The 26,150-nt window shown below is 35.7% G+C and overlaps 1 protein-coding gene across 4 annotated transcripts in view; it reads right to left on the bottom strand.

Annotated features, from left to right (window-relative positions):
• CSMD3 (CUB and Sushi multiple domains 3) overlaps positions 1–26,150 on the bottom strand; it is a 1,146,349-nt gene that overhangs the window by 394,023 nt on the left and 726,176 nt on the right. For all 4 annotated transcript variants that reach the window (XM_045805628.2, XM_087864412.1, XM_045805629.2 and 1 more), the window contains 3 exons: positions 18,650–18,832; positions 13,979–14,305; positions 10,661–10,855 (listed from right to left, as the gene is read on the bottom strand). In XM_045805628.2, coding sequence (XP_045661584.1) covers positions 10,661–10,855; positions 13,979–14,305; positions 18,650–18,832 — 705 coding nt within the window. The remainder of the gene's footprint in view (positions 1–10,660; positions 10,856–13,978; positions 14,306–18,649; positions 18,833–26,150) is intronic.

Raw genomic sequence — 26,150 nt, 5'->3', positions numbered from 1 at the left:
GAATAAAAATGCTACGGAGGAATTCTAGTGTTCCACAGCAGGAGATGCTCTTTCATCTGAGAAGTGGCAGTTAGGTCTCAGAGGGGAGTTGAGGATGGGAAGAGCTGAGTTTGATCTCAGGGGTTTGGCTATAAGTGAATTTAAAAAGTGAGCATTCTAACATTTCATCTGATAGATAGCCTTTCTGAGGAGTTGTGCATGATAAAATCCAGATACCATCTCAGGGATTTTCAAACAATGAGGGTTCCATCCCCATCCCCCACCCTTTTTTTAACTTGCTTTATGGATATAGATGTGGTTAGTAATCACTGACTCTCTTTAACCTCAGCACACTGGATGATTTTTCAAAGAAAATTATGAGAAATGTATTGGGTCTGAATCTAGGATAAAAAGAGGAAGCCAGGAACACATGAATTAAAGGGCCAGGGTTACAAAAAAACAATCACAGCTCTGCACCTTCTTTCATCTCCATAACCCTTCATCCCTTCTCCCAGACTCAGCTCCACAGAGAGTGGGAGCAAAACCCTGCAGATTGCTACTACATCAGTTTCCCTATGGTAGCCCTTCAGGAGAATGGAATTTAATACTACATAAACATGTAATTAAAAGTGGGGTTTATTTTTAGATGTACACACATTCTTTCAATGAGAACCGCAAATAAATTCTGATCTGTGCATCAGATTGTTACTCTAATTGCTCCCTCAGAAGAACTTCCTCCAAAGAGAATGCAATATCTGTGAATGAGAAGGGTTTCCTATCCTTTGAGGCTAATTGAGTTCAAGAGAAAACTCCTTATCCTCAAAGGGAAAGTTCATCAGGTATGTGGATCCAGCCTTGCCTTCAGACAATTCTCCAAGGACTTCAGTCCTATCCTATTCACTCAAGGAATTTTCTCAGATATCCCATTAGAGAGTAGGAAGGAGAATAAGCCATAGTTATACAGGGAGTTCTCTGCTGAGGGCAAGGAAGTTCATGCTTGAGTAAGCATTTTATGGTATATTCTGAAATTGATGCAACAAAAACAGAAATGGGTTTCTCTTTCCTTTCTTCTTCCCTACCGTTTCCTTTTCCTCCTTTTCTTCCTTTCTCCCTTCCTGCCTTCCTTCTTTCCTTCTAAATACTGCCTTCAAAAATGCACTGCCAAATCTCGATCTCCTTAAATAAATGTTGGGCAGATCCTCTAATGTTTTCATAACTTTCAGTATTAAAAAACTTGGTCCAATCCAAAGCAAAATTATTATTTATCCTTTCCACACATGTACCCAAGATGCATCCTTGTGCAATGGCCAGAGAGGCCTGGAGAATGGGGAGGAGGGTGCTGATGGAGGATTAGCACTTGCTGATGATTCATTCCTCCATTCACTTCAGCACTTAGGATAGTCTCTCCCCCTCATCTTATCTCCCTTCTCTTCCTTTTAGGTCCTTTTGCCTGTGGTCTCTTAGGGCTGGGATGGGACAGATTGTGCTGTCAGTCTTTTCCTGGCTATTGCTGTATTCCTCATTGTCCCTGACTCTTCCCTGATGCCTTCTATTTGTTGGATATGGAAAATGTTTGTTCTCCATGAGAATAAATGAGTCCTTTGGAAAGGTCAACAGTGGGGAAGGGTGGCTTCTCACTGTATAATTCCCTGATATAGGAGAAGCTCAATCTTTTCCAGTCACCTCACTCCCATCCCTGGCAGTATATCATACGGTCTCAGGTTGTTGGGTTTCCTTCGCTTGGTGGTCAATCTCAAGTACGTTCTTTGGTATTCATTTGTATGCACAGGAAATTCACATTACTGACTTGCCAAATTGTTTGAACTAAACAGCTTTCCTTCTTTTTAATCTGTCAATTTTCACCAATTTTCTTCCTCTTGCTCAATCAGCACAGAAGACAGATCAGCAAGTACTACACTGTATAATCAGATATGTACCTGGGGATTCTTGTTCCTCTTCCTCCCAGGCAACTCCATTCTCTATGAGGGATTCTTCTAAAGCCCTCTCCCTCAACTTGTCTTGAAAAGAAAAAGACTAGTATCCTCCTTCCTATAGGGAGATATATGAAAAACTGAACAACTTTGACTTCAATAGATAGACAGGTAGGTAGATGATAGATAGATAGATGGATAGATAGATAGATAGATAGATAGATAGATGATAGATCGATCTAGATCTTGATTTCCCTTACCTTCTTTTTGCTGCTTATATAAATTGGAAGTGGGGTGACTGAGGGTATGATTGAGAGGGATGAATCAGTTAGAACACACTCAATTAGCCATGAAGGGGGTATCTGGACTTCAATTTATTATTGTTATTACTTTATAGAGTTGTATTGAGACTTTTTTTCTCCTTAGCTGGGCATTTCCAATACCAAAGCTACAGTAAATTTTTCCTCTCTACCTTGTTTGTCATCAATTTTGCTCCTAAAGTTTTTCTTGTCAGCCAGGGAAGCTACAATGATAATACTATAAATATTATGAGTCTCCACAAGGAAGAGGAACTTTTCTTTCAGTTAGCCTTAACTTGACGTCTTAATTAAATCAACAGCTTTAAGCCAATAGCCTTCATCTGACTCTTCCAATGTATTTCATTAAATGTAATCCTCTTCATCTATAAAGCAGTCCAATGAATGTATTATATCCTAATTATATTCAAGAACATGACCATGTAATCCAGAAGGCCAATATTCTATTTCCATTTTTGTTGAAGGGATTGCTTTAGATCAAAGAGGGCGTTGCTAGCTACAGTGCAGAGAGCAGGCGAGATAAAACCCAGGTAAAAATAAGGAGAGAGGTGGGTAGTGTACATGCATCAGAACCCTTCTGAGTCCCAGTGGAGCAATGACTATGAAGAAAAGGTGAATGGAACAACAAATCATTTCTACAGAACTGAATAGGGACAAGGGCAGCAACAGCGAGACCAGCTAGGAGGCTGTTGAAGTAATTTGGGCCAGAGATGATAGTTGCTGGGACCAGGATGTCAGCAGTGGAGGAAGTAAGAACTAGATGAGTTCTGAATATATTACAAAGGTAGTACTAACACATTTTTTTCTGATGGATTGTATATGGTTATAACAGAAAGAAAGGAATCAGAAATTACTCGAAGAGTTTTGGTCTGAATTACTGGAAGAATGGAGTGCTATTAATGATGATGGTGAAAGTCTGTGACAGTAGCAGGTTTGGAGTGAGAGAGAGCAGATCAGTTTTGGACAGGTTAAGTTTGAGATGCCTATTAAACATCTATGTGGGGATGTTGAGTAGGAAGTTGAATATATGAATCTGGACTTCAGGGCAAAGAGCTAGCCTGGTGATGTAAATTTGAGAGACATCAGCACACAGATATTATTTAAGTTAGAGACTGGATGACAGTTACCCATAGAATGAGTGGAAATAGAGAGGGGAAAATATTCAAGACCTAGCTCTGGAACCTACAGAGATCATCAAGATGAGGAGAAACCAGGAAGAGAGACTAAAATGAGCCTGAGTAGTATATTTAATAAAATGAAATTTAGTAAGTATATAATTTTTAGACTGTCCAACTTATTTTTCCATAAACAGTTAAATAATTATAACTTTAAAATATTAAGAAACATTTGATTTTAAAAAGTAAATGGTATGTACTACAGGCTTTATAACAAAATATTGAATACATTGTAACCCAACTCTCATTTTTGGTCTGTAAATAAATCCTTCTCATCTTTCAGTCTACATGAATTGAGCTCAGTAGCTTTAAAAAAGTGACATTCACCAATGAATAATAAATCCTCATACCTAGGAACAGTTTCCTTCTATGACTGCAACAAAGATAGGAGACTTAATTTATGTCCAACTGTCTTACTTTCTAAAACAGAGAACTCTAGATGACTTAGCACTTACTGCTTGACACCTAGAAAGAGAACTTTCTTGTTTTATTCTAAGTCTCATGGCAATGGTATCTCTTTCAAGTTCTTTTGGGATTCGTTGGCTGGTTTATTACTGGCAAATATAGAAGCAGGCATTCCTAAAGTAGAAATGCAGCCCAGAGAATAGCTTGAAAAGATATGTCAAAATTTATCTTTCTCCTTTTTCATTTTTTAAAATTAGTGCATAATTCTTATAATGAGGTAGAGAACTGTATTTACCAACCTTTCAAGGAGATAAAATCTCAACTCAAACTATTAGAATGGGAGGAACTAATACTTCCTGGGGGCAGAGCACCGAGGAATGAGTAGGTCTTGTGTTAGTCCAAGGTTTAAATGTGGAGGAAAGCGACTACATACATGTAAGCAAGGGCCTGGGGCTGAGACAGGGAAAATAGGAAGGTAGAGAATGGCTTAGTGATTATAGGACTGTGTGTGTAAGTATGAGAGAGAAATATGATGATGATGGTGATGATGATTTTTATGTGTGACCATTACCTCGAATGGGAGGATGGGGGAAGAGATAGCTTAGGAAGGTATATGGGAAGCTTTCTATTTACTGTACTGCATAAATTTTCATACCTTAACTCTTAAAGAAAAATAAAGCAAACATCTCTGCTATTTATTAATGCTTCCTAAATAACTTGGATAGTTTCTGAGTCCACCTGAATCAAATCATACCACACGGCTGAGCCATATGAGCAGCTAAATTATTAGAAAAAAAGTGTAGTGCAAAAGGTGAAAAAAAATCAGACATGAGCACGATACCAATGAAAAGCCAAAAGGACATTAGAGACACTAGTCTAGATTGAAATGACAATCTGGGGGAGAGTGCTCTATTCACAGAATAGAATGTTCCGGCCTAAACTCTAGGTGCTAGAGGATTGGACTTGAACAGTGTTACACAAATTCACAAAAAGGAGGAAATCGAAACACTTTCTCATGGTATAACTATCTGGAAAGTGGTTCTTAGGTTAGTCCAAAGGACACCCAATTTCTTGAGAAACTGGAGTGCTTTCTCAAAATGGAGAGGTTGATATATGTCTTCTGACCTGCTCCATTGGCCTGGCACACTCCCCAAGGGATTGATTGCTCTGGATTTCAAATTAAAGTGACCTTAGTAATCACTAGTTCAAGCCATTTTCCTCTTGGAAAAATGCCCTTTTCTAGTGTGCATGAAGGAACTGTGAGGACTAATGGGAACACTGTCATCAGTTGTCAATGATATCATTCTTCTCTATTTATTATTATTATTATTGATTTTAAAAAGAGAAATGCTTATTTGTAACTATGTCTCAATAAAAAGTGAGAAATCACACCTCCTCCTTAGGAGGGCAGCTTGTTCTATTTAGCCCATCTAATTTGCTTCTGTTACTGTCTTGCTCCTGTAAGCATTTGAGGTTATGACTCCTGATCTATAGCAATGGGTGTTTGGTACTATTTGTGGACACTGATCCACCAAAACCTCCATCTACTGGCAGTTGGGCTCACCACCCTGAAGAACATGAATATTCAGATGAATCTGAGCTGAGTGCAAATGCTGGAATTGCATTTTCTGGGATGTGGTAACCTCATTAAAAATGGTTAAAAGCAAGACATCCACTAGGCAAAGGTGAGAACAGATGGGAGGATCAGAAGCACCTGCATGTAACAAGTTCACATCAGAGTGGACCTACAGCCAACAGACCAAATGACCACACACAGAAACCCTACTACAAAGGGATTCATGAATCTAATGATGCTCAGACCATTTGAGGTACGGACAATAAGGCAGGTGTGTCTCAGCACTTTGGACCTGGCATTTGGACAGGCAGAATATGGTGGTCAGAGACCAGTGAGTTTCCCAAAGCCCAATAAGGAAACCTCTCTGATTCAAATATTATACCTTGAACTTTGTCTCTGGTATAGAAGAATATTCAGAATGTTCACAAGGAACATTCCAGAAACTAGAAATGCTCTGGGATTTTACTGAGAAAAAAATTCTAGGATTTGAGGGTTAGGGATGGCTCCAGTTTGCACTGCTTGGTACGGTGAAGGAAATCGAGTTGCACACTACTCCCCTGAGAAAAAGAATGACGGGAAAGCAACATCTTACCCAGATTTCAGAAGATACATTCATACATCCAAGTGAAGAGAGAAATAAATCCAAACACAGTAATGTCTTGCTTCTTCTCCCCTTTTCCAAATTTCCAAGCACCTACACTAGTAGAAAGGACTTTGAAGGAAATGGGGTAAGCCTCACAATGCCCTCAGAGGGCCCTGAGAGAAATTCTCATCATATTAGGAGAAAGAAAGATGGTAGGGAAAGAAGAAAATTCAAGGGAAAATACTCTAAAAAGAAAACTGCACTTCCTGAGGGTTGAATTTAGTGAGGAGGCTCACAGGTGCTCAACAGGGGTTTGGGCTGTGTGGAAAAATAAATGAATGTGAGGCCAGAGGGGTCCTGAGGGGACCACGGGGCAAAAGAGGGAGAGTGTTTATGCAGCTGTTATGAGTGGGAAACTGGTGGAGACGAAGGAACAGGATTTTTAGGAAGCTTTCATGGCACATCATGAAAATCCCTATGTTAGACCATTAAAGTAGACCTATGATAACCATGTACACTATTCATGGCTGTAGGATATATCTTTGAAGGAGACACCATGCAGAGACTGGCCCTAGATACAGCCAGTTATATTCAGGTGACAGTCTAAGTGTAAGTGAAGAAGTCATTGATTGTCACTAACCTGAGTTAGGGGAACAGTTTGTGGAATTCAAAGTGAATTATTTTAATGCCGATTACAGTAATTAATGTATTTTGTTTTCCATTAGCAAAACTGAAAGATTGCAAGGCTTTAGAATGCCTCTAATCTTTCTTCCTCATGAGGAAATTTGATCAACCCATTCTAGAGAAAGAGGTTCAAATTTTCACAAAGATAGCCTAAATCTATCCTCAGTTACTGCATCAGTGGTGAACTTCGGGTCAGTGAATAAAACGTATAACCCAATTCTGTTCAACAATTGCATTTAAGCTACCTGAAATGAATCCAAGTTTAGCTGTGGGATCACAGAACTGCAAAACTCGTTTCTCTTTCCTCTCACCAATCCTTATTCAAGGACCAAGATTGATAAAACATTTCCTTTCACTTTTTTCAAAGATTTTCCAGTTTTACGGTTGAAGACTGGTCGACACGGGTGGATTACTAATTTGCCAATATACCTAAACTTCTAGACAACTGCAGTAGATGAGGGTGGGGTGTAGACGGAAAGGGCAATATTTAAAGAGGTTGAAGCTTTGTGTTTTGTTATCGGAGCATTTTATACTGACTTCCCTCGCTCTATAAATCCTGACTGAAACAAGCAACTACCTACTTTCTAATTTTAACACAGCAATCCATACATTGGAGCAACTTTTAACAACGCATTTAATTTTGGAAGGTTTTGTGTTAACAGACTAAAATATAAATAGTTATCTGTATTAAGCAGAACATACACATGTACGTATTTCATCCATATAAAATATTTAATACGATGATAAAAAAGTTTTAGCTAAAACATCAAGCCCATACTGAAGGCTGTGATAATGCCCTAAAAGATAAATAACAAGCAAAACTTTTCTGTCAAAATATGGAAAGTCTAAAGGACAAAGAAGACAGGCAGAGAGGGCTCCCAGACACAGTTTTTTTGTGTCACTGGGAATCGCTGCGTGGCACCTTGGGGGATGGTGGAGGGAGAAGGGTGATTAAAAACAGATCAACAACAACCCCGACAAAAACACATTAGGAAAGAAGAAGAATGAGCTTTCCTCAGCTAGGCTCAGGCTTTTGTTGTTTTTATCTAAAGTAGAACTGAGGCAAAACTAAAACTAAAGGAAATCTTTACAAACCTTAATTAGAGTCTCAGAAATTAAACTGGCCGGAGTGAGTTATACAGGAGCTGACAGCAGTCAGCTTTATTGGGTGGAAACTGCCTTGCAACATGGCCTGGGATATGGCAGGTGACCTGGCAAACGCCACAGTAAGATTGCTTCCAGCCCACTCTGATTCTGCCTTCCCTGTCTCCAACATTATTCTTAGCCATGTTCCCACTTTGGGGTTAGATCCAGAAATTGGCAGGTAAGCCAAGTGTATGTAACTTCACCCAGAAAAAAATATTCTTTTCCTTTGGAAACTTCACAAAGCTCTCTTTAGGATGCCTCGAGAGCCTATTGGCCTGTGCCAAATTAGTTTGGAATATTCGTTTCACTCATTTTTAAAGTTAAAAACCATTTTTCACAGTGAAAAATCTCGCTAAAATCTCTCAAATAAAGCAGTGATTCATAAAATGATTTGTTGATGTCCAGCTCATTACTTTTACCTCCCCATTCAGCTAGAAAACAAGCTGCTTCTAAACTAACACCCAAGTTAGGCAGGGGAGAATCCAACCAGACTCAACAATTCCCCAGAGATGGTCTCTGCGTCTGTCCCTGGACTATACACAGCTCCCAGGGTAGAGGAGGGAGAGGCTCAGATTCATGCCACTTCTGAGCTGGAGTGGCTTTCTGCTGGCCACAGGATAGTTTTAATCCATTGAGCATCATTTACAAAGCATGCGATGCTCTGCACCCCTCTGGTTATTCATCACACCCCTGACCCTCTATCTTCCACTCCAGTACATCGACCCAGTAACATTCCTCCTGCCTGAAACAAAATTTCTCCCATCTCCTATTTTCCCTTCAAATACTAATGTAGGCTTTTTTTTTTTTTTTTCCCTGACTGATTCCCCAAATTTGGGTCAGGAACTATGGTTAACAAAATGAGTGAGCTCAGAGGAAAAGTATAATGGGGAAAAAAATGAACATGACTTTCCATTTTTCTTTTTTTAATTTCAGCCCTTTATTGTGCAACTCCATATGTTTTTTTAAACTAAAAAAAAAAAAAGGTTTTTTTTGCCTGAGATTCTCTCTCTCTCTCTCTCTCTGCCCCTCCCTCCAGCACTTGCTTGCTCTCTCTCTCTCAAATAAATCTTAAAAAAAAAATGTGTTAACAATGATTAATTGAAATCTCCAGGGTAGCCTCTACTAAGCCCATAGCATTTGAGGTTTGGGAAAAAAACCATGAAGTCATCTAGTTCAGTCCCCTGATATTACAAATGAGAAAGCAATTAGAAGAGGAGGGAGGTGCTAACTGAAGGGGCTAACAGGAAAACATAATTGCATGGTCTGAGTTAGCTCATCAGGAGACATTCTGAAAATGTTCAACTCAATGAATGGCAGCATTTATAGGTAATGGCTGTATTAGTCAATGAAGTCTGCTATTTTTCTGAAAATTATATATTAATTATTCTCTATTTATCAGCTAGAAATAGAAAAAACAACAAAAAAAGTTTCCATTATGAGTTTGGACACAGGTAAAAAGAAAAATTGGGAAAGCGAGGAAAAGAAGAAACTATTTAAAAATCAACACCTAATCATTACATAGTGATCTGTAAAACGGTGTTTCATGGCTCTGGTTCATCTACCTATTCCTTAGTAAAAGTTCTTCTATATCTTTTTAAATAAAATACATATGTAGCCTTAGGTACTGGAGTGGAAGGAGAAAAGCAGAATACAGAATGTTAATTCCTATAGTGACAATTCTTTTTTTTTTTTTTTTAAGATTTTATTTATCTGAGAGAGAGAGAGTTAGCGAGCATGAGAGAGAAAGAGAACTCACACCAGGGGGGAAGAGAGGCAGAGGGAGAGGGAGAAGCAGGTTCCCTGCTGATTAGGGAGCCCAACTTTGGGCTCGATCCCAGGACTCCGAGATCATGACCTGAGCCAAAGGCAGAAGCTCAACCAACTGAGCCCCCCAGGCACCCCGTATTGTGACAATTCTAAATTAAAGCTCCACAACATAAACACACATTCGTATAGATTCTAAATTGAAACACTATACTTGGTATATTTTATTTTCAAGTAGGATCATCCTTTCTTTTTACCAATATAATTTGTGACTTTATACAAGTGTATATATTCAATGATATAAACTTTCAAACATTGCATACACACACACCCCCACACAAACACATACACACATTACATACATGTATATATTGCCCTGAACTTTCTTGACTACATCGTATTGAGTAAATTAAAACTGAAAAAAAAAAAGTGTTTAGCAAACTATCCCAACAAAAATTATACATTTTAAATAATGGCTGCTCTAGCATAAATTTATTTATTTCAATTAATCATTGTTAACACATATTTTTTTTTAACATTTATTTATTTGAGGGAGAGAGAGCAAGCCAGTGTTGGAAGGAGGGGCAGAGAGAGAGAATCTCAGGCAAACTCCCCACTGAGTATGGAGCCTGGCACGGGACTTGATCTCACAACGCTGAGATCATGACCTGAGCTGAAACCAAAAGTCTCAACCGACTGAGCCACCCAGGTGCCCCGTTGTTAGCATATTTTTGAAAATTAAATGTTTATACTGTGAATAGCTAAAATACCATGAAAAAGGATGACTAGAAAATATAAAGTATATCAAACTGTAACTCTATAAAGAGAATTTGCACATACAACCAATATTTACTATTTATTAATGTATATCTTTTAATAAGAGCTCTTTTTAAAAAGGGGACTTCTGAAAAGTTTTTCTAAAAAATTATTTTAACGTGAAACACTAAGTGTAATTTGTTTAACTATATATGTCTAATGTACAATATTAAATAATATGTTAGATAAAGATTACAACAGTGCTGGTGAACGATGCACCCCTATGATGGCTTCTAGTGTACAATGGTGATGGGGTTATAATTTTCGCTGGCCATTGCACTTACCTCCACATCTTGGAATGGGTCCACTCCACATTACTTTTCCATCCATAAGGATACATGTAATTGTCTCTGTTCCCTGGGTTTTTATAAATCCTTCTTCACAAATAACTGAAATTGAACTTCCTAATTGAAAGTTGTCCCCAAACCGCCGTGCATTGATTGGTATTCCAGGATCAGGACACTCATTATGTCCGAATGCTTGAGAAGAGCAAACAAACAAAAACACACAAACAAGCAGTGTGAGACGTACCCTTATATATTTGGGGGGAGAAAAACTGATTTAAAAAAAAGAAAAGAAAAGAATTGGAGGCTCTCCTTTGACTCTACCTGTTTGTCTGTGATGTAAATAGGTGTGATTATTTTAAAATACAAATTATACTCTAAGATTACACTCTAAAATAGAATCGTTTCTGCCTATTTCTGGAGATCATTAGGCTTAGGCTATGTAAAAACTACCAGTATAAACCGGTCAGAATTCCAATTATTCTGAATACAGAGCAGGTTGACTATATCTCATTGCAAACTTTTCTTGTGATTCACTCTTTGGAACGGAGAGACAGTCTTATGAGGTTATAGTGAAAAATTCCAAACTGGTATGAAAGTCTTAAAATTTCTTTATAATTTTACATTTGTCATCTATTTTCTGTCATCTAGGAAAAGGGAAGGGAGCTAACTCTTGGAATTACAGTGTTTCAGGCGGTGACAGGAGCTTTGGAAATGTTATAATCTCATTTAACATTTAGAGCTCTAAAGAGTAATATGAGATTCAGAAAAAGATAAGCTGGCCTCAGGTCATGGAGATAGGATCGAAATGTATCCCTCAGTCCGACTTATAATTTTTTCTCATCAACATTGTATCTTGGGTTTTCTGTCTCAGGTCTCAAAAGAATGGGAGTTCTTGAGTTCAGGACAACTTTCTTATTTTATTTTGTGTCTCCCAGGATATATTTAGCCTAGCCTTAGCAAGTAGCAGAAGTGTAGGGACAATGTGGATATTTTAATCTCTCAAAATTATAGATTACATGAGTCCTCCAAATTTCTCTCTTTATTCATCTGGATGACCAAGTATGTACCATAAATGTTTAAATTAGTATAACATAAATGGAAGAACATTTAAAATAGCAAAGTCTAAATGTGTAAAACATAATTTATGAGGCATTTACAATTATTATTATATTCATGCTACGTAAGTATATGAAGTGATTTTAAATTCTCTCACTAATCATCCCTTTGATATTGTTCATAAATTATGTAACTTTTATTATTCATTCTCCTCATTTTTAAGTTAAACAGTACAGAAGAATATTAAGATAACTTCTATTTTTTTAAAAAGATTTTATTTATTTATTTGACAGAGAGAGAGACAGCCAGCGAGAGAGGGAACACAAGCAGGGGGAGTGGGAGAGGAAGAAGCAGGCTCCCAGAGGAGGAGCCTGACATGGGGCTTGATCCCAGGACCCTGGGATCACACCCTGAGCAGAAGGCAGACACTTAATGCCCGAGCCACCCAGGCGCCCCTATTTAGGTAACTTCTAAAATATATAAAATGTATTTAGTTATACTTTTTTTCCTAATTATTGTTTTTTTGTTGTGCCAAAAAAATCCAAAACCTCAACTGATTAAGCCTTGTTTTTCCTATATATAATGCCTGATAGGTGTTTATTTCAGAAACATATAATTTCAGTAGAAAACATTAAATATAAGAATTTGCATATGATGGATTAAATTATTTACTGAGAAACAACAAGAAACAAGAAGGCATATTTCCATAATACCCTGAAGGTACCATAAACATTAAAGTTAAAAGTGATATACGTTTAAGATAAAATAAAAATTATAGATGGATAAGTGCGTATATATATCTATCTTTATACATATATAAGAAATATTTTTCAAAGGACTTTCATATAAAGCAACTACTTTATACAGCAGTCTGTATGACACATGTCACAGCTAATTTAATTTTAATGATGTGCAATTACATGTTGACAACTTCACCAGCAGTGACACTTTGAAAAGGCAATAACTGCTTTTGTTACTAATTGCCAATGCTCAGCACTAAATAGGCAGGGTTGGAGGTTAGAAATGCCTTTTTTTTTTTTTTTTTGAAGAGCAAGAAACTATAGTCTTATTGTTATCTGACACAAATATTAACTCTTAAAGTTGGTCAATATCTGACAGACTATGGTAGCTTCAAGGAAAAAAAAAAAAAACAAGAGAAGTCACTAGTGTCCTATGGCTTTAAGAACCATTTGCAAACAGAAGCATTAGTATGTAAGTGTATTAATGTACTAAGATATTTTCTCCTTCATGTGATTCATCTTTTTGCTGTATTTATACCATTTTTTCAGAAAAATACAAAGAATATAAGTGATAGAGTCTAAATAACCTTAATAAAACCTCAAAATTAAGCAACATAATAAACACAATTAAATGTTAAGGTAATAGTTCAAAAGGCAACTAAACAATGACAGTTAATGCTTATTGAGCATTCACTAGGTATCATATACTCTACACTAAATTATTTACATGCATCACCTAATTGATTCCTTACAGAAGCCCAAATATGGTTTAACTCATCAGAACACTGAGGCTCATTTATTAAACCTAAAAATGGAGCAGAGCCAACATTGGAAGTTGCATAGTTTCACTGTAGAGATGACACTCTTAATCTCTAAGGCACCTCTCCCCCATGGTCCCTCAGCGGTCTGTTGCCCCTAAGTTAATGATTGTCTGCTCTGTAATGTTTCTGCAGCCTTGTGAATTTTGTCTTTGGAATTATAACTCTGTGTGCTGTCATTATTTGTTTAAGGTCCCCTATGTGTTTATGAATATATTTTATTTTATTAAGACTTTATTTTTAAGTAATCTCTACACCTAACATGGGGCTCGAAACTGCAACCCCAAGATCAAGAGTCTCATGCTCCACTGACTGAGCCAGCCAGGTGCCCCAGTTTATGAATATTTTGAAAGAAAGCTTTGTCTCCTTAATATGTTTGCATACCAATAATGAGTAAAGTATATGATATACAGGTTTGATCTTATGCTTATAAGATTTAATAGAATAAATGAATATATTGGCCGATATCATAATATTTGAAACATATTTTCTTAGTATCACGCTTCTCACAAACAGAGAGATGACACAATAGGGAGTAAAATATGGCTGGAAATCAGGAACTAAATGACTGTCCCTGGCACAATTTTACATGCATATGATTTGTTCCAGTTTCCCTTTCTGTGGAGGAAGAGAGATCGTTTATGTGATTCCTTTCTAGCTCTACATTGTAGAAATACGTTATATGGAAAAAATAAACTTACTGTTATAAGTGATGTTAAAGCCACGTCCCGACATTGAGTGGTCCGCTTGAAATTCCAATCGCAGTATATGACTATTACTAGTAAGATGGGAAGGCACCTCAGCCCCAGTAAAGGTTCCAAGAATTGGGGAATCTGGAGAGTCACCATCTTTAACAGCAAGGAAGTCAAACTGAGATTCCAGATCAAAGTCATTAAAAGAAAGATGTATCCGGCTCCCTGGATCAGAGATTATTGTCCAGATGCAGTTTAAATTATTTCCATACCCTTCTGGGTAATCAGGAGAAAGCACTGTTCCCATCGGTGCAGTAAAGTTAGACAGACAAGGAACTGTTAAAATAAGATTATAAAATACAATGAATGTTCAAAAGTAATATTGTACCTTATTTTTGCCACATCTGTATTATACTTTATCCTTATTTACTTTTTATACTTTATCCTTATTATACCTTATTTTGCCACAACTATGATGATCAGTTAGCAGTTTGAAAAAAATATTAATGTAAATTATAAAACAGAAAAAAAATGTTATAATTTTCACATATTAGAAAAGGCGACTGTACTTTGGATGACCATATGCTTTAATATGCACAAAAATATGGGAGTAATAAAGGCAATTTATTTTAACATTTATCATATTTGTGTTAGAGTTCTATACAAAGTTTTTGTTTCTGTTCTTAAGAAAGAAGATTTGTAAAATATTTAGAGATTTCATATAAAGCAACAGTGCTCAGGAAATGATTGAAGACAAAAAACATTATGCAGATATTAACAGAACTGCGATGTTGCAGCCCAGACAAATCTTGGCGGGAGGCTGGTGACTAAGCGAGTTTCATTCCTACTATGGCCATGAGATGCTCTCATAGTTTAAAATGCAGGTAAAAAGGCAAATTAACTTTTATAGCTATCACCACTAGTTGCTAACACTGGAAAGACAAACTTCCACACCTTACTAAGATGAAGTCTCTCCCTGCCCTACTTGACACCTCCCCTCAGTTTTCTTTCAACTTTTAAAAGCATCTGAGCTAAAGGATCGCACAGAACATTCAGGAAATAGAAAAAAGGTAAAGAAACAAAGTAAATTGTCTTTTTACAGAAAGGAAATCATAGTTAAAATAATGATGTATTTTCTTCCAGTGGATTTCATTACATAATTTTGACAAAATCAAATTCGTTTAATTTTACACCAAATTTTATTTACAAAGAGTATGAACTTTAAGCCTGAAAAATGTTCTGCTAAATTTCTGTCCGGAAAAGTTATATTAACTTATACTGAAATATTATATATATATATATATATATATATATATATATATATATATATATATATATGTATATTAGAGAGTACAATACCTCTATCAGCATAAAATATTATGATTATTTGACCTTTCTTATTTGACAAGAGAAATGACGTATTATTAACCTGCCCTTCTTTGCCTACTGGTAAAGTGGAAGATTTCTCCATTTTCTCTCTTTTTGGAATTATAGGCTCATGAACGCTGATCATTTAAGATTATGAATGCTTAGTCTATAACACTAATTCAATATTATGATTCATATAACATTCATACATTATTTTCTTAATAATTTTAGTATGAGTATTAAAATAATCATTTCTTTTGATTTTTTTATATTGATTTTAAGTTTAGATCTTTTAACATTCAGAAATTAGACCAATACCTATTCCTCTGTCTACAAAAAAATAAAGACAAAAATATAACCATACCTATATATATGTGTGTAAAATATGTAACATATGTAAAAGAATGATAGGAATTATATATATAATCAGTTGTTTATTACTATATATGTATAATTTTTTAAATAATTTTAAGCACAATTTCTAACCTAAGTTTGCTTCTTCTGTATGGAATGATGTTAGGAGTTAACACCAGGTTTTGGAAACTGATAGCCATTGGGCTGGATCCAGATTGCAAATGTATCTGGTACAATTTTTTCTTATGCTTGTACAAAAATTTGAAATCACATTTTAAAATCAACCTATTTCACATCTGAGGGGGAAAAATCCAGAGTTCTAGCTTCTTTGAAAAAATCAATGCCCTCCAGCTCCCCCCCACTTTCATCATGGGTGCACACATACCTAGTCCTATTCCCTCTTCACAATTTTACCTGCCTGCATTCTGGAATCATTTGATTCTACTGCCCTCTATCTAAAGGCAGGGTCAGCAAACTTCTGTAAAAGGGACAGACGGTAAATGCTTTGGCTTTACAAGCCACATGGTCTCTTTTGCTACTACTTAACTCTGCCACAGTAGCAGGACATCAGCCATGTGCAACAGGTAAATGAAAGTACACCGTTATGTTCCAATAAAACTTTATTTATCAAACTAGATTCATGCTAAATTTTTCCCAAAGACCTTATTTTGCTAATCTCTGATCTAAATGATCCCTACTTTGGGCAAGGGAAGACTAAGATCTAACATGCTAATCTCCCATCTCAAGAAATAGGTCAATGCTGATGTAATACTCTAAACCCTTAGTTATATTATATACAGATTTTAATGTAACTTCCTTTGACCCAGTGTTATATTTCTGTGAGTACCACACTATTTTATGGTAGCAACTTAATATTGCACTTTAGTATCCATATAAGCACTTTACTTTTAAAAAATTCTCACATCGATTCTATTGTTGCCTGATTTTTGTTTTTTGTTTTGTTTTGTTTTTTACCTAGTTGCATGTCAACATATTCCCAAAAAAATGTGTGTTCCTAAAGAAATTATGTTAGGATATTTACTGAAATTTCATAGCAATTTCTATATAATTCACATATTTATTATAATGTAATAATATAATGTGTTCTAATTCAGGAACATGGCATCTAACTGTTTTTCTCATAAAATTTCCTTTTCTGAATAAGTTTTTAATTTTCTATGGGTTATTTGGATTTATACAAGAATTATTTCTACATATTTTATAATTTTATTTTTCTGAATAAATTATCTTTCCACTACATTTTCAAATTAACTATTGTTGATATATAGGAAACTATTAATTGCTACATATTAATCATATACCAAGCTGCAAGGCTTAATTACTTTTAAAATAGTAAAAAAAAAAAAAAAAAAGTATTTTCTAGATTTTCAAGAGTTTAAATTTGTTTTAGTCAGCATTAGTTTAAATATTGTATTAAATGTATTTTAGCATCCCTTAAAATGACTCAAAAATAGTTCCGTTTTTGATGCGATATATTACATTAATAGATTCTCCAATATTACATAACACTATCTCCTTGGAAGAACACCTAGAACTAAAGATCTTTGAGTGAAGTCTTTGGAAGTATTCCTAACTTTAGATAATGCTAAGGAAATCCAATGAAACTCTCCTAATACATTTTCTTCTCTCACAGGGGGAACTTCACAAGGTGATCTTGGTTAGGGATGAGCACTGGCCCTAAAAGGAGGGGGTTCTATTGAGGAGTTCTATGCACTCTTTCTCTCCTACATTCCCTGACAAGCCAGCAAAACCTATTTTAATTAGGGCAATTTTTACTACATTCAAAAAATACCCACTTTGCTAAAACGTGAGATTAGGTATTGTGGCCTTATGTACCCAGACACTATACTGAGAAACAGTAGTGCTTACTTGATACTTGATTCTTTTCTTTTTCTTTTTAACTATGCAAAAATACATATTAGAAAATGACTTCTAGTCTCTTTAAAAGTTCTGTTACTTTAAAAAATGTTAAATAATTTTAAAATGTTAAATAAGCAACATTTTGAATAAAGGAAAATATATGTTTTGTAGCATACATTGTAAAACAGATGAAATGTAGGTCTTGAAAAATGCTACATTTTTTTTTAAACCAGTTAATTATTGAAGTAAAGTTTGTGCCTCTGTAGTAGGTAATGAAGGGTTTCACAAATGAAAAACATTGAAGTTGGATACAGATGAAAAATCTTTTATTTGAAAACCAGAAAATTATTTTTATTTTCATGAGTATTGGCTTTATACATTACCATTTGTGAATAGTCAAAGCCCAGATGCAAAATTTTCAATATTGCACCCATATCTGGTGAGTTGTATTTGTTGGTATTTAACTGAAACTAAAAGTGTATCAACAGATAATACAAATTATATTTTTGTTGTACTTAAATTGCAATGTTTTAATGTATTTGAAGAAATAAATTCTTTTAATCCAAGCATACTGTATATCATAAACATTAATGAATTTTTTTCTGTGCAATATAAATAAATGGCACGAGTATGCATTAGTGTGAACGTTTACAAGCAAAAAATAAGTTAATGCATTATACACAGAATATAAGCTTTAAATATTTTAAGTGCTTTTGATTGAAAATAAGCATATACTATCTTGTTAAATAAATGAGTCTACTAGAATACTACTACTCAGCTGTATAATTTCCATAAGAAGTATGCTATCTATAAAGTATAAAATGCCACCAATAAAACGTTATAAGAACACATGTAATATATACTTTGCAATTACCAAGTGAACTATGTTAACTTTATTTAAATCTTTAATGAAATTTATAATTTGGCATAAGCACACTTGTTAAAGATAGTATCACAAAGTGCTACTCGTTCAAAAATAATTACACGGTTCCAGCTCTTTGCAATTAATTACAAAAGCAATTATATGCAAGGACAGGGTAACATATGTTATCTGAGAGCAAAGCATTTGGTACTCACAGATACAGATGGGTATGTTTGCAGACCATTGGTTATTCTCTTGACAAACAATGGATTTCTCTCCAATTAATTCAAACCCAAACTGGCATTCGAACCTTAAAACATCACGATTAGAAAATCCATCGCCTTCCCTAATTCCATATAAGGGTGTACCAGGATCACCACAACTTTCCTTTTCAATTTCTGCAAAAATAAAAGATACAAGTCACCTTCCAAGTGTCTGAGGCACATGCTATCCATATGACTGGTTTAGTAGATATACACTCTTTATATCTGAGATATTTCAGAACAAAAAAAAAAAGAGTATGTTTTCCAACCTTAATTTTCTTTTGCTATTCTTATGACTATAATTTGATGACATGATCTTTAGAAAACAATTAATGTAGTTCTCTCATTTTGTAGGTGGGAAAGCTGGGGTCATCAGAGCACATGCTAGTGGTTGTGCCTAACAGAACAATTATGACAAGATTTCAATTTTTTGTCTCCACTACATAACATACACACACACATATATACACATGTATTTTCCTCAAACCCCCAAAACATTTCTTATTTTTGTTATCTGTACATGATGCAGTAAATCCTTAGGTCATGACGAGGGTGTGAGGTACTATTGTCTGCCTCAGTGTTCCTATAGCAATCAGTTAATACCCTTCCCCTAGTATCTGCCACTCTCCCTGATACCTCCTGGTTGAATTATTTCCCCAACTACACCTGCCAAAAAAATCCTTAGGGTAGGAATCAATTTTGCATTCCAAATTACGCAGATATGTTCCTCCAAAAATGTTTTTATATGAATTAAATTGAAGAAGGTTGGAAAAATGCTTAAGAGCACATGAAAGTACTCTTTCAGCTGACATTGAAAGAAACTCCAAATGCTTAGGATCTTCATTGTGAAGCTAAGAATGTCAGTAGCAAATCATTGTGGTGGTTGTTTTGGTTTTTAAGTCACATGAAATCACATTAATACAGTTGTCCTCAAACTACCACAAAAAAAAAATTAAAATTAAAAAAAGATAAAACTTTGAGATAAAGTTATGGCCTCTATCCTGATATTCCAACAACCACATATTCCTGTGTTTCTGTCATCTACCAGCACCAATTTGATGTGGTCTCTCTAGTTCTTTTCCCATGCTTTTATAATTATACATAGGCATATATAATACAGAATATTATAAACATCTATATTTAACGTAAATACAAAACTCCTCTCTACAACTATGTAGTATTGTTTTACATATGTACTGCATTTATATTGTAGTGTACTGTCATTGTTATTCTATAACTTGCTCTTTTTCTAACCAAACAATAATTTCGGATTTATTTTTGAACACCCTTGTATTTTTAGCAGAAACCACAGACGGTTATAATGATTCCTTTAATACTCTGGATTTAATATTTTATTTTTATCTATGCCATAGTGACTTCAGTCTACATTTTTTTTTCTCATGCAGTTCCTACCCAGATTTAATATCAGAGAAAGAGGTTTGTAATTTTACAACTTTCACTAGGCTTTAGGCTAGTTTGTATAACAGGAAAAGCTAGATCCTTGAGGGTTAGAACTTGCCCCCCAAAATGCTGGCTGAATCTGGTATAATTTTGAGGTAGATATCTGACTACCATTTTAATCTCTTCTAAAATTATTTTTCTACTGAAGGAATTTTTGGGGAGGTGGGGGAGGAAGGGGCAATATTGGCAACTTATATGTGTTAGAGAAGTGACATTTTCCAAGATTTTCCAGTTAAGTAGTTTAGTAGTAATAGGATTGTGCTACAGGATTTTTAAATACCTCTTCATAAATATATCATAAATCTTACTCCTAATGCTATTTACTTATGATTAGTCTTTCAGTTTTCTTTGCTAATACTTAGAAACAGTTGTCAAATTTATCAATCTACTTCTAAGAACCAACTTACGCTGATCAATTCTATTATTTTAATTTTGTTTAAAAATATTTCCTTTTTATCTTTTTTGGATTCCATCTTCAACTCTCTTTTGCTTTATTTTTCTGCCTCTTGAGCTGAAATCTTAGTGTTTTGTTTTGTTTTGTTTTTTAGTTTATTTTCAGCTCTTCTTGTTTTCTGAAAAATCAAAAATTGAATCTATAAATTTTCTTCAGAGTTCTCCTCTGGTACAGAGAGCTTTTTTTTGTTCACTTCTAAATAGTCTGTAACTTCCATTTTGATTTCCTCTTTAACTTATAAATAATTTCAAAGTGCTTTTAAATTTATGGGTCGGTGCTATAATGTTTTTGCTGATTTCTTTTTAAGATTTTATTTATTTATTGCAGAGAGAGAGAAAAAGTGCTCATGAGAGCGGGGGGAGGGGCAGCGGGAGAGGGAGAGAAAATCCGAAGCAGACCCCGAGCAAGCAATGAGCCAGTCACAGGGCTCCATCTCATGACCCTAAGATCATGACGTAAGCCAAACCAAGAGCCAGACACTCAACCGATTGAGTCAGCCAGGTGCCCATTTTTGTTGATTTCTAATATTACTGCTTTAGTATTCAATGTAAGTATATCCAGGTCTCGTGTTGGATAAATTGGTAAAACATATTCAATTCAACTTGTTGTATTTGTCAAATTGAAACATTTATGCCCTTAATTATATTTTGTCTACTCTCTCTGACAATTTTTAAAAGAACTGTGTTAAACTTCCAAAGTATGGATTTTACCACATTTCCTTATAGTTGAATCAAGTTCACTTCACATATAAAACCATCATTTAGTCATTCAATTTATTCAACAAATACTTACTTGAGCACCTATGATATACTAGATTAGGTTCTAGGTATGTGCAATAAATCAATGAATAAACAATGAGGGGCGCCTGGGTGGCTCTGTAGGTTAAACATCTGCCTTTGGCTCAGGTCATAATCTCAGAGTTCTGGGATGGAGTCCTGTGGGCTCCCTGCTCAGCAGGGAGTCTGCTTCTCTCTCTCCCTTTGCCCCTCCTCCCTGCTTGTGCTTTCCCTCTCTCAAATAAATAAATAAAAATCTTGGGAAAAAAAGATTCCTACCATATTTTCCATATTTTCCATTGGAAGTTTATGAATAATAAACAAGAAGTAAATAATATCTTATTTTGGAAGGTGATACATGCTCTGGGGGAAAATGTTGAGTGGGGGAGTAGATGGGCTTAAGTGCTTGGTTATGGTGGGATGACACTGTTACCAGGCTCACAAAATTGTATTACTTGAACTTGAAATTTTTTGTTACTGAAAGAATGGATTCTGCTTTATCTGAAAATGTCTTTATTTTGCCCTCACTATTGAATGATAGTTGATAAATTACAGAATTTTAATTCAAAATTATTTCCCATCAGCATTTTGAACATGTTTATCCCTGGTCTTTTATCCATCCAGTATTTCTGACGACAAATATAAGATAAAAGAAATTTTAATTTTCTTATAACTAATCTGTCCCATGTAACTTCCTTCTTCCTTAAGTAGTGGCATTCCTTTTTAGACTTGATGTTTTTTGTTATATTTTGTTTTTTAAAGATTGATTGATTGATTGATTGATTGGAGAGAAAGAGAGAGAGAGCACCAGTGGGAGAGGCAGAGAGAGAAGGAGAAAGGATGTGAAGCAGACTCCATGCTGAGCCCCATGTGGGGCTCGATCCCAACACCCTGAAATCAGAACCTGAGCTGAAACCAAGAGTCAGGGCTCAACCCACTGAATCATCCAGATGTCCCTAGACTTGCTGTTTTTAATGTCACTATCATTTACCTAGGTATTTGTTTTCAATTTTTTTAATACTTGGTGCTTGATAGATTTCTTCTGTCAAATAACTTGTAAATTTTTAAGTTCTAAGAAATTGTTACTATTATTTCCCTTAAAATATTATTTCTTATTTATTTATTTGAGAGAGAGAGAGACAGCCAGCAAGAGAGAGAACACAAGTGGGGGAGTGGTAGAGGAAGAAGTAGGCTCCCAGCGGAGGAGCCTGATGTGGGGCTCGATCCCAGGACTCTGAGATCACGCCCTGAGCCAAGGCAGATGTTTAACAACTGAGCCACCCAGGCACCCCTCCCTTAAAAAATAATTTTTATGTACTTTTCTCTCTCTAAAACTCACTTACATTGAATATTGGAATTTGGGGATTTAGCCTTCATGTTACTCAATCTTTCAAATTCCTATTTTTGAAATTCTCTGTTCTGCATTCTTGAAGAAATATATATATGCAAATATATGTGTGTGTGTGTATATATATATATATATACACACACACACATATATATTCTGATTTACTAATTCACTGTGCATGCTTATCTAATCCCAATTCAACCTAAAACTGGAAAATTAGTTGTCATTTCTTGAATATTTAATGATTGTTATTACTTTTTATTGTTTCATAACCTCCTATTATTTTTTCATGAATACAGTTTTTCCCTCTATTTCTGTGAGGATATCTAATACACTTATTTAAAATAATTTTCTTATTCCTCTTTTAAATGCTTCCTTGGGTATAAGCAGAAGATTATGAAGAAAGCACAGAATAAACGTTCTTCTAAAGCAGCATGTTTGAAGAGAATGTGGTAAATCATAATGGTTGTCAAGCCTGTGATGAAAGTACCTCACTTGAGGAGAGAACTAGACTGCTGGTTTTGAGCAAGCTGTCAAATAACCGTTATTTGCTGGCTTCGCTGTAACTCTGCAGGTCCTGCACTGGCCATCTTCACTGACAACATCCCCCACATTCAGGCTTATTCCTTCTAACATCAGAACCACCTTGTAGTTCTCGGTGTAAACTTTTCCCTCTGCTGATCTGTGGTGCAGTCCACTTTTGCAGTCTTCATTTTGAGCTGGGGAGCCCCCCCTCTTGATAACCACATTGGACTCTCATTCCATATCTGGGCATTTGGCTCTTTGGCCGAAATATTTTCCTCTGAGGTAATCACTGCAGTTCCTCAGGATTGCCAGTGGACTCCTTCCTGGAGGCTTCTAGCCCCGAAGCCCTGTGGCTTCCTATGCAGAAGCCATAGCAACAGTCTCCCATGATGGCGCTGGCTTATGAAATTCTCAGCTTACCTCTATATTCTGTATATATCTTTACATGTTTATTTATATATGTTTTGTTAGGGATCCCTTACACCCTCATAACAACTGACATTTCCTCTTCCTATTCTTAAGCATCACTGAATTTTAAAAATATGTTTTCTATCATCTTTGGGCTAAAATTGAAAGTAAGTGCTTACTCTACTATTTTGAAACCATATGGTTTTTTTCTTTGCTCCTTGATCTTTAAAAATCAAAGATATATTTTTTTATTGTTTAAATTCCATTAGCCAACACATAATACATCATTAGTTTCAGATGTAGTGTTCAATAATACATCAGTTGTGAATAACACCCAGTGCTCATCACATCTTGTGCCCTCTTTAATGCCCATCACCCAGTTACCCCATCCCCCACCCACCTTCCCTTCAGCAGCCCTCAGTATGTTTCCCATAGTTAAGAGTCTCTCAGGATTTGTCTCTGTCTCTGATTTCTTCCCATCAAGTTTTCCCTCCCTTCCCTTATGATCCTCTGCACTGTTTCTTATAATCCACATGAGTGAAATCATATAATTGTCTTTCTCTGATTGACTTATTTCATTTAGCATAATATACTCTAGTTCCATTCCCGTTGGTGTAAACAGTAGTATTCATTATTTCTAAAGGCTGAATAACATCCCATTGTGTATATATACCACATCTTCTTTATCCAGTCATCTGTTAAAGGGCATCTCGGCTCCTTCCACAGTTTGGCTACTGTGGACATTGCTTCTATGAATATTGGGGTGCAGATGTCCCTTTATTTCACTGCATCTCCTTCCTTAAGGTAAATACCTAATAGTGCAATTGCTGAGTTGTAGGGTACTTCTATTTATAACTTCTTGAGGAACCTCCATACTGTTTTCTAGAGTGCCTGTACCAGCTTGCCTTCCTACTAACAGTGTAAGAGGGTTCCCCTTTCTATGCATCCTTGCCAACATTTGTTGTTTCCTGTCTTATTAATTTTAGTCATTCTGACTGGTGTGAGATGGTATCTCATTGTGGTTTTGATTTGTACTTCCTTGATGAGAAGTGAAGTGGAACATTTTTTTTCTTGTGTCTGTTGGCCATTTGTATGAATTCTTTGGAAAGACATCTGTTCATGTCTTCTGCCCATTTCTTGACTGGATTCTTTGTTTTTTGGGTGTAGAGTTTGATACGTTCTTTAGAGATCTTGGATATTAGCTCTTTATCTGATATGCCATTTGCAAATATCTTCTCCCATTCCGTAGGTTGCCTTTTAGTTCTGTTGACTGTTCCCTTTGCTGTGAAGGAGCTTCGTATCTTGATGAAGTCCCAATAGTTCATTTTTTCTTTTGTTTCCTTTGCCTTTAGAGATGTGATTTGCAAGAAGTTGCTGTGGCTGAGGTTGAAGTGGTTACTGCCTGTGTTCTCAACTCCAAGATTTTGATGGATTCCTGTCTCACATTTAGGTCTTTCATCCATTTTGAGTCTATCTTTGTGTTTGGTGTAAGAGAATGGTCCAATTTCATTCTTCTGCATGTGGCTGTCCAATTTTCCCAGCACCATTTATTGAAGAGACTGTTTTTTTTCCATTGGATATTCTTTCCTTCTTTGTTGAAGATTAGTTGACCATAGAGTAGAGGGTGCATTTCTGGGTTCTCTATTCTGTTCCATTGATCTATGTGTCTGTTTTTAAGCCAGTATCACGCTGTCTCGATGATCACAGCTTTGTAACATAGCTTGAAATCAGACATCGTGATGCCCCCGGCTTTGGTTTTCTTTTTCAACATTCCCCTGGCTATTCAGGGTCTTTTCTGGCTCCATACAAATTTTAGGATTATTTGTTTCAGCTCTGTGAAAAATGTTGATGGTATTTTAATAGGGATTGCTTTGAATGTGTTGCTTGCTCTGGGTAGCATCCTCATATGAGACATATTAGATTTTAAACCAAAGACTGCAGTAAGAGATGAAGAGGGATACTTTTTCATACTTAAAGGATCTACCCAACAAGAAGATCTAACAATTACAAATATTTATGCTCCTAATTTGGGAGCAGCCAATTATATCAACCAATTACTAACCAACTTAAAGAAACACATTGATAATAATACGGTAATAGTAGGGGACTTCAACACCCCACTCACAGCAATGGACAGATCATCCAAGCAGAAGATCAACAAGGAAACATGGGCGTGGAATGACAAATTGGACCAGATGGACTTCACAGATATATATAGAGAGCATTCCATCCTAAAGCAACACTTTCTTCTGAGTGCACTTAGAACATTATCCAGAATAGATCACATACTGGGTCACAAATCAGGTCTCGACCAATACCAAAATTTTGGGATTATTCCCTGCATATTTTCAGACCACAGTGCTTTGAAACTGGAACTCAATTACAAGAGGAAATTTGGAAAGAACTCAAACACTTGGAGGTTAAAGAATATCCTACTAAAGAGTGAATGGGTTAACCAGGAAATTAAAGAAGAATTTAAAA

The sequence above is a fragment of the Ursus americanus genome, chromosome 9 (genome assembly GCF_024610735.1).
Source record: "Ursus americanus isolate L20-20 chromosome 9, mUrsAme1.1.p, whole genome shotgun sequence".
NCBI lineage: Eukaryota > Metazoa > Chordata > Mammalia > Carnivora > Ursidae > Ursus > Ursus americanus.
Note: the sequence above shows the minus strand (reverse complement) of the source record. Positions and strands in the feature narration are given on the sequence as shown.